Raw genomic sequence first — 12,500 nt, forward strand, 5'->3', positions numbered from 1 at the left:
TACGTGGTATCTGGCACAAGAATCACTTCTGAAAAAAATAGTTCAATTGAATTTGTTTGTTTGTTTGTTTGTTTGCTTAACGCCCAGCCGACCACGAAGGGCCATATCAGGGCGGTTTTAATTGAATAAAACACCATCAATTATATACGTTTTGAACTTAAATACAATATCTCAATCAGTTCTTTGATACGCTGTCTACGGTGTTATATTTTGCATTTGTTTGGGACACGTCAACTGTGCGAGTTAATCAATTTCAAATCTACTTCCTTATCTAAGGGTTGGACTCTAGCCTTAGGATTATTCAGAAACACCCCTCGCTCTTCATTGACGGGGTGTGCCTTGACAGCAACACGAAGGAGTTGTTGTCTGCCCTGGTCCGTGTCCAAGGGCCTGCACAGTCCAGCAATGGATCGCTTCATCAGCGTGTTACTGATTTCTCTGATGCTGTTTGGGATCTTCACGGCCCAATACAGTAAGTCAAAATTGCTATGTATTGCTGTGTTTTGAGCATTTTATCTATTTTTTAGGCTGCAAGTCTTTACAGTTCAGTCATTGCAAAGGATAGAACACCTGCACCTATTCTCAGACGTGTCTGATCAAGCTATCAACACTTTAAGATTGTACTTATTTCATAAAATGAAAATGGCATAAAAGGACTGACTCCCTTCAACCACTTTCTTTGTTTTCTTGTGAAGCTCGTTAAGCTCTGGTCTGCCTGTATGGTCACGAATTCGTGTTAAAGACTGGTTTATTTTGATCGTATTCATTTCCAATTAAAATAATACTCATAATTATAATCTGCTTTTGTCTTTTACATTGGTTTGTATGAAGCTCTGATTCGAAACAGAAAACCATTACCTGTACTGGAAGAGGTGTTAACTTTGACAAACAAATATATGTTCTTCGTATGAAGTATGAACAAAATCGGCTGTTTTATCGTTGCTGATGCATAATAGACAATAGTTATCAGATACATGTGTTGTCTGCCTGTCTATACCTTCAAAGGAGTAGCTGCGACTAAGGTTCTTCTATACCTAATGCTACCGTGCTTTCTTAATCATGATTTTGACTCTGACACTCCCCCCCCCCCCCCATCCTCCTCCCTCCTCCCCCACGTCTCTCTGTCTGTCTAACTGTCTGTCTGACTGTCTCTCTCTCTCTCTCTCTCTCTCTCTCTCTCTCTCTCCCTCTCTCTCTCTCCCTCTCTCTCTCACTCTCTCTATCTCTCTCTCTCTCTCTCTCTCTCTCTCTCTCTTTCTCTTTCTCTCTCTCTCTTCCTCCTAACTGATTTTCAAAGAATTGACTATGTCCTGTAATTACACTTTCATCAGCGGAAATTATGTTGTTGTATTTTCTTTACATTTTTGTGTGTGTTTTTCTGGAGGGGGGGGGGGGGTGTTTTGTTGACGTACCGACAGACATTTGATATCAAGATTCGAACAAGAGGGCCGAGAGTAAACAAAGACAGGTGGTAACATGATGCGTTTATTTGTTGAAAAGTGAGTAGTATAAAGGCTAGGTTGCTTGGCAATTCACGCAGTATTTAGCAAACATATTTTCTCTCGACCGCAGCAATCGAAACAGTTTACAGACATCTGCAATCATTGTTTTATCTCCCTGTGTGCATAAACACGATCCTATTTGACCTCACAGTTCAAAACCATGGTGAACGATCAACAGACACGATTAAACACAGCTCTTACACAAAGCAAGGACGAAACTGTCAATACATCAATGCATCAAAGACCCAGGGGATATTTACATTACAAGATAACAGCGAGTGTTTTTCTCTCCTTATCTAGAGTTAGCAAAACTACAACGAGTTACGTTAATGTACTCGTTCACTCTAAAACGCTCCAGGACCAAGCATTAATAAACACGCGAGGTTAAATGTATGGAATGTTTATTAAAATTCGAACTTGATTTTCTTCATTTGTAAAATAAACATGTTTTTTTGTTTTTTTATTCATTCATGCTATATCCTATTTTAGGTACCCTTTAGCTGGTGGAAATAAACTCATGCTTTCTGTCATACAAAATCGTTAATCGTTGTGTGTGTTTTACAGGTTGTAATGGTAACAATGTTCTGCAGATTGTAAAACCAGTACATTCTCCCAACTTGACGCGGGAGATTTTGAAGACAAAAAAGTTTTTACCTTGATATTTCACATTATTCAGCGGTTTGCCTGCAACATGTTTTTTTATTTTATAGAAGTATCTCGTAAGTTTGATTTGTAAACAATAATTTAATAATAATAACTTTTTTTAAATTAAATTGTTCAAACGAATGCTTAAAATAGTGTGAACTTGTTATATCTGTCAGTGTGTGAGCGTTGAGCAAGTCTTCATAGCTTCATTTCAGCTTAACTTAACGTGATTATTTTTAAAGGCTTCTGAACCGGTTTAGGCACCATGGAAGTCAAACCCATGCTTCCTCTTGTTATCAGTGTATGTGTCATCCACGCACCGATGTTTCCTCCCAAGTCAGTGTAAAAGACAGCTTTTGGGTGCAAAATACATGATGGCTTTGACATCAATAGCTGCAAGTATAGCAAGCGAATCGGCTCATCAATAATGACTAAAACAAATTAATGTGGCAATGTCGGTGTTCTTTGTTGATAACACACACCAAGACAATCGACTGTATTATTTTCAAATTCTACCGGCTGGGACATGTACTCTGTTGTGAGACAAAATAGCACAAGGTTAATCTTTAGTGTAAAGCACCTGCTTAGTGTTTCAGCTATTTGCACGCATGACATTAACTTTTACAATTCCCTTTTTGAGTTGGCCAGTAATGCGCGTGTGAATTTGAGGTCAACACACACACACACACACACACACACACACACACACACACACACACACACACACACACACACACGCACACACACACACACACACACACACACACACACACACACACACACACACACACACACACACACCAACAACATCAACAGAGAAGGAAACCAGAGGAGAGCAAACGAGCATTCATGTTATGTTGTTCATTGTTCTTCTATGTTGTTGTGTTTGTAGTTTTTAACGTTGGTTGTTGTTTTGCGTTGAAGGGGGGGGGGGGGTGTCTGTCAATGCAAACTGGGCAGGTAGCTGCACTGTTTTATTCGATCTGTTAACAGAGGACTGCTGTATTAATATTTATTACGTTACGCTTATCGCTTCTTTAAAAAAAAAGAGGTTATTTTAAGCAGACGACCATGTCAGACAGATCGAGCGGGTGGACTCCACCCCTGGACCGTCGTATCGTGTTTGGTGGTCTAAGAAGCAAAGTTAGGTCACATCGAACGGGGAAGTACAGCTGATAAGTGGGGAAAGGCGGGGGGTGGGAGGGGGGGTGTTGGTAATGGATGACAATCGTGCATCATCCGAAAGATCAGAACACTGTTAAACGTGTATCGAGCTCGAAATTGCCTCCCATTAATTTTCCCCAACCTTCCCATCGCAATGTTTTGACGATTACACTTTCTGAGTTCTGACTATGCATTACACAAGCACATCTTGACCACACAGTTACGCCTATCCAAATCCAGCTACTGAGCTGGACTAGCATTTGGAAGACTGACTCGATCGACTCTGTCATACGTAGCAAACCTGACCACACAGTTACGCCTATCCAAATGCGCGTAGCAAAATGTGCGTTTTGAATCTTCTTTTTTCTCTGACGGTACTGACAATAGCGTTATTGAAACAATCCCACATGAGAGGAATCTTCGCAAGTCGAAACTGAAAAATTAGACATAGCGGGTTCTATTTCTAGATCAGTGGCAACTGTGGCACAGGCACATGCAATCTGTCAGAAAAAAACCCACTTCTGCTTTAATTGAGAAGCAGGAAATGTATGGTCATAATCATTGGTATTGTGGAGAATATAAGCTACATGTCATTAATTAATTCTGAGGATGAGAGTACACTGTTGCTTTGGAAAAGGGCGGAAGAATACGCTCTGTGGAAAAGTTAGCGCACTCCAAGAGTGCGCTAACAGTTTTAGCGCATCCCCATTAGCCAATCAACTGGTTCACATCACTCATGTGACACCAGTACTTACTGACAATTATTATTATTGTGATGTGGCCATGTATTTGCGTTGTGCAGTACAACTAGATACCGTGGGGAACAACCCTTCCTCCCGTATCGGCCTTGTGATGGTGCGGCCCAATAATAATACACAGTGGGGCTACATCTGTGATGACTTCTGGAACCAAGGTGCCGCCCAGGTCGTTTGCAAACAGCTTTTCGGGTGCGTAAATCACGAAGAACCCTATCTACTCTCAGTGTATCTTAAGGGAAGGGGAGATTAATGGAGAGTATGTGTCGCTCGAAGCGAATGGCGCAAAGGAATGGTGAACCACAAACAGGTAAACTTCTCGCCTCTGTTTTCAAGCGAATGTAAATGGACAATCAGTTCTTTAAAAAAAGAGCTCGTGCGTTTGGTACCACAATATATGGCATTTGATATCCGATGACAAGTTAATTGCTAAATCTGAAGGGTACACAAAAAGGGAATCCGATGGAGCCCACGTTCTACTGAAACCAATGAGCGTTTTCTTTTTCCAAACTGAAATGCGGACACTAATGGAAATAGCTGGACACGTCTTGGGAGTTTTTTTCAATACATGGACAGTTTTAGGTCAATGCTAAGATGCTAATACGGGAACAATGGCCTAGTGGTAAGACGCCGGCCTCCCAAGAGGAAGGTTAAAGGTTCGACTCCCGGCCGCGCCTGGTGGTTTAAGGTCGATTTTCCAGGTCTACGTATGTGCAGACCTGCTAGTGCCTTATCTCCCTTCTTGTGTACACGCAAGCACAATACCAAGTGCGCACGGAAACGATCCTGTAATCCATGTCAGAGTTCGGTGGGTTATAGAAACACGAAAATACCAGCATGCGTCCCCCGAAAGCGGCGTATGGCTGCCTAAATTGCGGGGTAAAAACGTTCATACACGTACGAATCCACTCATGCAAAAACACGAGTGCTCGTAGGACTTTCAGCCCATGAATGCAGCAGAAGAAGAAGATATATGTATGGCTCTATACGTCTGTAAGGAGGATGTAAGACAAAGCAGGCTGACGTTGAGGAAGACGAAGCGAGACCACATCACCCCCCTACTTCGCTCCTTGCACTGGCTCCCTGTCAACACCCGAATCTCCTACAAACTGTCCACTCTGGTCTACAAGTGTCTCAACGACTCTGCTCCCGAGTACCTTCAATCCTCCCTGGACCTGTACACCCAGCCCTCCGACCGTCCCCTTCGTTCTGCTGCTGACCCTCTCCGCCTCCACATCCCTCGCTCGAAACTCGCATCTGCTGGTCAGCGTGCATTTCCCTCCGCGGGCCCCTCCGTCTGGAACTCCCTGCCGCTTGAGCTTCGCCAGAGCCCCTCTCTTGACGCGTTCAAGAGTAGGTTGAAGACTCAGTTCTTCCCGTAGCTGGCTGCGACTTTCATGCTCGACGTGATGTGTTGTGCCCCAAAAGACATTCTTGTGCTGTGCTCTGTGAGAGGTGTTTTCTTTGTGCTTAATATTATTTTGTTTGGACCTAGCTATTGATGTGTACATTGTTGTTAAATAGTTGTTTGTTTACCAGGGTGTTCTAGTGTGTGATAGGGTTCGTGTCCGTCTGAAGATGTTAGTTTCTTTGTTAGTCCTGTGTTGACAACTCTTCGACAAGCGCTTAGAACTGTACCCACGGAATACGCGCTATATAAGCTTCATATTGATTGATTGATCATATTTGCCATTCACACAGTGTATGACCAACAGCTGAAATAAGGCAAGCGTGATGAACGAACACTCATGTTATATTGAAGGCAAGCGTGATGAACGAACACTAATGTTATAATGAAGGCAAGCGTGATGAACGAACACTAATGTTATAATAAAGGCAAGCGTGATGAACGAACACTAATGTTATAATGAAGGCAACCGTGATGAACGAACACTAATATTATAATGAAGGCAAGCGTGATGAACGAACGCTAATGTTATAATAAAGGCAAGTGTGATGAACGAACACTAATGCTATAATGAAGGCAAGCGTGATGAACGAACACTAATGTTATAATGAAGGCAAGTGTGATGAACGAACACTAATGTTATAATGAAGGCAAGCGTGATGAACGAACACTAATGTTATAATGAAGGCAAGCGTGATGAACGAACGTTAATGTTATAATGAAGGCAAGCGTAATGAACGAACACTAATGTTATAATGAAGGCAAGCGTAATGAACGAACACTAATGTTATAATGAAGGCAAGCGTGATGAACGAACACTAATGTTATAATGAAGGCAAGTGTGATGAACGAACACTAATGTTATAATGAAGGCAAGTGTGATGAACGAACACTAATGTTATAATGAAGGCAAGCGTGATGAACGAACACTAATGTTATAATGAAGGCAAGCGTGATGAACGAACACTAATGTTATTACGAAGGCAAGCGTGATGAACAACCACTAATGTTATAATGAAGGCAAGCGTGATGAACGAACACTAATGTTATAACGAAGGCAAGCGTGATGAACAAACACTAATGTTACAAGAGGCGAAGCCTTCGAGGCTCACGTAAGAAATCGACAAACAGTAACACAAACTCAATCACTCCGTCACACATACACACACACACACACACACACACACACACACACACACACACACACACACAGTAAGCATAGGTGACACTGTGCAAGAAAGCGAGACACTAGATCTAGATCTGTCTGTCTGCATGTAGCCTACTTACAGGGACACGACTGCCAACTAGTCTCGGCCCGCTCAAAATAACAATGACCGAGACTTTCAGTAATTCCTTCGCGTGACGTCTAACCCTCTTACGTCATAATGTGACGTCTTCAAATGACGAAATGTTAAAGTTTCTACCACAGACATACACACGCACACACACACACACGCACGCACAGACAGACAAAGTTACGATCGCATAGGCTACACTTACGTGAGCCAATAATGAAGGCAAGCGTGATGAACGAACACTAATGTTATAATGAAGGCAAGCGTGATGAACGAACACTAATGTTATAATAAAATCATATAGAGATATGATAACATTGTATTTTTTAAAAATTATTTTCACATATCTGCTTTGATTTAATCAATGTCAACTCAATAATTTTCACCGGATACGTTTTTCTATGTCTTATTGGTGTTTAATTCACAGGCATGTTTATAAAGCACTGGAATCTAGTAAGCAACAAAGGAGCACATGTACAACTAGTTAAACTTATAAATGTAAGTGATGTTTTTGTGTGTTTGCCGAGTATCTGCAATAATAATGATGTGCTAATCGTTTTGCAGGAACGTGACGATCGCAGACCCTGGATTGAGAATACAGTACAAACCCGTCGTGGCGAATCCACCCAACATTGCACTGGACGATGTGTCGTGTGCGGGTACCGAGGCCACCCTGTGGGATTGTATACCCAATCTTAATAACTCATGGAACCAGAACAACTGCAATGGGAACGAACTGGCGGGCGTTACCTGTGCCATCGTTCCCGATCCCACCGCAGCCGGTAAGGGCTAGATGCCGACTAGTTTAACAATAACAATAACAATACGTTATTGTCCATTAAAATGTTACATAAAAATGGAAACTTTTCTTCGGCACACCCTGCCTGCCTGTAAACGATTATAAAAACAATTGGACAAAAGAACAACACTTATATAACATACACCATAGGTTGACTTTTTAACTTTTTCAGATAGTTTTAATGTTTTCAGATATACTGCGAATCGAATCGGGTGGTAGTATATGTTTGTGTATGTACGTTTGCATGTAGAGAAAAACACTGGACATATCTGGACAGATCTGATGAACTTTGACAATTAACTTGTTAACATTTCGTTCAATATTTGACTGGATGTTTTACAAAGGAGGAGAAGGACAGGGGAGCTATGCCTGTCCAGATTACTGTGGCCGCCATCGCAGTTTTACTAAAGTATTCACCGTCCGTGTTTACTGCGTTGGTCAACTCTCCCTTTCTCTCATAGCAATGACCGTCTTGCGAACATTCCAAGATAATACACAGCTACATGGGTTTTTTTTTCAAGAGAAGGTTCTGTTAAATGTGTTGTTTTGTCCAGAATTAAGCACTCTAAACATGTAACCTTTCTTGTTGTTTGATTCTTCACTGTGTGTGATCATTAAATGACATCACTTTTGTCACAGGGCCAAGTCCCCAGCTGCTATGTAACAACAACAACATGCAGCTGGTTTATCCGGTGCCATGGACAGTTTTACCCACCAATAATCAGACCCTCGCGGTATTAAATAACGTCAACTACCTCACCATGTCCTACGCCAGCCCCAGTACGTCAATCGTAGTAAGTACTTGGTTATGTGTGTGTGTGTGTGTGTGTGTGTGTGTGTGTGTGTGTGTGTGTGTGTGTGTGTGTGTGTGTGTGTGTGTGTGTGTGTGTCTGTGCGACCAATACACAACGATAGTAACTTGGAGAACAAACCAACCAACCGAACAAAATGTCACACATATGGAAAAAACAAACGAATTCACAAAGCAAACAAAACAATTCGCGTAAGGCGAAATTACTACATTTAGTCAAGCTGTCAAACTCACGGAATAAAACTGAGCGCGGCACTGCATTTTTTCACCAAGACAATACGTACAGGTTCGTCAATCCCCGCAAGAAGGAAATCGCTCACTTTCCACGTGCAAAACGCAGTGATATTGACGGGCCAGAATAGCGCGGTAGCGTATTGCGCTGAGAAGGAAAGCGCGCTTTTCTGTATTCTTGTTAATGTTCTGAGCTGGTTTTGAATACAACATATCATATTTTGATCTATATGCTTTTGGAATCAGGAAATGATAAAGAATACCATGAACTCATTTTGGATTGATTTCTTAAGTTTTAATCGTATTACTAATTAATCGTGATCACCGTTATTTTAAGAGTAAGCATGACATATGTATATATTTTCAGATTCAGAATTTGATGAAAACTACGATACAATCAATTTTAAATCTCTTTGCAAAACTTCGATTTTAATAAAAACTTTAATGAGCAAACTCAATAATTAATGTTTAAGCGTCCAAGCTGAAATACAATGCCAAAGTCTGGGCTGCGTCGAAGATTACTTGACCAAAATTTCAACCAATTTGGTTGAAAAATGAGAGTTTGACAGTGCTGCCTCAACTTTCACAAAAAGTCGGCTATGACGTCATCAAAGGAATGTATCAACAAAATAAAAACCTGTCTGGGGATATTATACCCAGGAACTCTCATGTAAAATTTCATGAAGATAGGTGCAGTATTTTTCTTTGAATCGGTCTACACACACACACACACACACACACACACACACACACACACACACACACACACACACACACATACATACATACATACATATACACACACACACACACACACACACACACACACACACACACACACACATACATACATACATACATACATGCATGCATACACCCTCATCTCGATTCCCGGTCAACGTTAAAACATTTAGTCAAAACTTGACTAAATGTAACAAGTCGCGTAAGGCGAAAATACAACATTTAGTCAAGTAGCTGTCGAACTCACAGAATGAAACTGAACGCAATGCAACGCAGCAATACCGTATACTCGTAGCATCGTCAGTCCACCGCTCACGGCAAAGGCAGTGGAATTGACAAGAAGAGCGGGGTAGTACTTGCGCTGAGAAGGATAGCACGCTTTTCTTTACCCTCGTCGTTTTAACTTTCTGAGCGTGTTTTTAATCCAAACATATCATATCTATATGTTTTTGGAATCAGGAACCGACAAGGAATAAGATGAAAGTGTTTTTAAATTGATTTCGAAAATGTAATTTTCATATGAATTTTTATATATTTAATTTTCAGAGCTTGTTTTTACTCCAAATATAACATATTTATATGTTTTTGGAATCCGCAAATGATGGAGCATAAGATGAATGTAAATTTGGATCGTTTTATAAAAAAAATAATTTTTTTACAATTTTCAGTTTTTTAATGACCAAAGTCATTAAGTAATTATTAAGCCACCCAGCTTAAATGCAATACCGAAATCCGGGCTTCGTCGAAGATTACTTGACCAAAATTTCAACCAATTTGGTTGAAAAATGAAGGCGTGACAGTGCCGCCTCAACTTTCACGAAAAGCCGGATATGACGTCATCAAAGACATTTATCCAAAAAATGAAAAAAAATGAATGGGGATTTCATACCCAGGAACTCTCATGTCAAATTTCATAAAGATCGGTCCAGTAGTTTAGTCTGAATCGCTCTACACACACACACAGACAGACACACACACACACACACACACTCTCACACACACACACACACGCACACACACACGCACGCACATACACCACGACCCTCGTCTCGATTCCCCCCTCTACGTTAAAACATTGACTAAATTTAAAAAGAGGCAAACTACAATCACACTCAGGAACGAAATAAGAATGTCCAGACTTGGAGAAGTTGCTAGTTTATTACTATACTCGGTTGCTGTGTGTCTTCCTCATCATCTTCATCATCATATACTTTCTCCCCTTAGTGTCATAGATTAACACAACACGGTCGCGTGATCTGTGTCATTGCAGCAAGACGCCAACAACATCACCTACTCCATGAAGGTCGTCATGACCTACCCATCGTATGGCACAGGTGTAGCCCTGTATCGGAGGTACAATGCCACGCTTGCCTGCACACTGCCACGCAGGGCTACCGTTCAGAACACGTTTCTTCCCCAAGCCTCAATCACTCTGGGAAACCAAACAACTATTGGGATGCAAATGATCATCTACCAGGTACGATTATCTGATTAGCAGCATGTCCATGTAAAGTAGTTATTAAACAAGTCGCGTAAGGCGAAAATACATTTGTGTCGGTGGGTACTTCACAGAAAGAGAACATACAACCCACCCTCTGACTATATAATGCTTTTCTTTTTACTTGAAAACTGCATAGTCAAAGTTCTGAAGAATCAAATGAAATTGCGTCACTACATTTGCGTCAAATGCATTTTTACATCAGTTCCTTTGTGTCTTGCGTTGAGGTGCTCTCTCTCTGTCTTTGACAAGAAAAATCGAAGCAACTGAAATAATTGTTCAGCGTGGTTTATTTTGTAAGACTGTTGCGGGAGAGTATTTCAGCTGTTGATACCCATCACGTCAGGTGATAGTTAGCTCAATCATGTCACGAGAATGTTGTGACTGATAGGCATAACCAGATCGCGACGATCCCGTCCCCATTCCGGTTTTGATATATCTAAGTCATGGTATCGCTTTAATTTGTATTTTGGTTCCGTACAACTCTCGCTTACTCTATTACACATGTCGTATGCATTAAGAGCGATTACTTCCCTTTGGTTATTTGATATCTTAACATCGCTCTGCCTCATTCTGTTTGAGATTGAAATTTGCCGACAATAAACCCGTTGTTTCTAATATGCTGACCGTTTGCAAATTGTACAACAATATCTTGAACACGATATTAACATTCGCCTGCCGACTCAGGTCTGTTACCATTTCTGCTAACAGTCAGCATATGTGACCCTCCACCACGAAATGAGTCGCATGTTACCTTTGCATTATTTTTTTTAATATGTTTACATTTTCTTAAAGCGTTTTTTATGCTCTATCCAGTGGTGAAAACTGTTTTACAAAAGAGCGAAAACTAGTGACTAAGGTGGTCCTCACACTGACACCACGTATATTAGGCGTAGCGCAGAACCGCGCGAGGTGACATCCGAATCATTCCGTGGTGGAGGGTCACATATCAAAATTAACTCGTAATGCTTTCTCGATATTTCTAAATGTTGTAGAACCGCAGTTTCCAAAATCCAGTCACCAACTATCCGTATGTGCTCCCAATGGGTGCCTGGATGGACATGGCTGTAGTGATGAACACCTCTGACAGCCGTCTCAAAGTGGTTGTCACATACTGCTTGGCTGCTCCAGGCATGAATCCAACCATCGGTCAAAACTTTTTATTCTACAACAACAAGTAAGTGCAGTTACGTGCGCACGAGTGTGTTAATCTTTGTATATAATAGTTTCAAAATAGTTTATCTTCCTTCCTGTACATTGGCTTGGGACTGTTAGACCCTTGTCCTGTGTAATGTTGCCTTTGAACAATTCATCGGATTTTCTATATATCTCTTGTTCACCGTAGACAATTGTGCTTGCTTCAAGGTCTATGAAGGTTCCAACATTGATACATACAATGTATAATGCATACCAGACATTGACAAGAATGTAATATTTACATTAACACTGTACACGGGTGAACTCAACTCAACTCAACTCAACTCAAATTTTATTGGCTTCAATTTTCATGGAAGAATTTGTCTTGCGCTTGGGAGAAAGTAAGAGTATAACATATAAAAACAGCATTCATATCACATTTCATGTATCACACACAGTAATCACTAGTATAAGCCTACAATTATCACATTTGTACCTGTATCATACATGCAAA

At 40.9% G+C, this 12,500-nt stretch overlaps 1 protein-coding gene across 1 annotated transcript in view; it reads left to right on the forward strand.

Annotated features, from left to right (window-relative positions):
• Positions 1–321: 321 nt before the first annotated feature.
• LOC138961757 (ZP domain-containing protein-like) overlaps positions 322–12,500 on the forward strand; it is a 13,986-nt gene continuing 1,807 nt past the window's right edge. Inside the window, exons 1-6 of the mRNA XM_070333426.1 lie at positions 322–472; positions 4,114–4,258; positions 7,334–7,551; positions 8,208–8,362; positions 10,622–10,828; positions 11,845–12,026. Coding sequence (XP_070189527.1) covers positions 406–472; positions 4,114–4,258; positions 7,334–7,551; positions 8,208–8,362; positions 10,622–10,828; positions 11,845–12,026 — 974 coding nt within the window. The 5' untranslated portion in view covers positions 322–405. The remainder of the gene's footprint in view (positions 473–4,113; positions 4,259–7,333; positions 7,552–8,207; positions 8,363–10,621; positions 10,829–11,844; positions 12,027–12,500) is intronic.

Source organism: Littorina saxatilis, linkage group LG3 (genome assembly GCF_037325665.1).
Source record: "Littorina saxatilis isolate snail1 linkage group LG3, US_GU_Lsax_2.0, whole genome shotgun sequence".
Lineage (NCBI taxonomy): Eukaryota > Metazoa > Mollusca > Gastropoda > Littorinimorpha > Littorinidae > Littorina > Littorina saxatilis.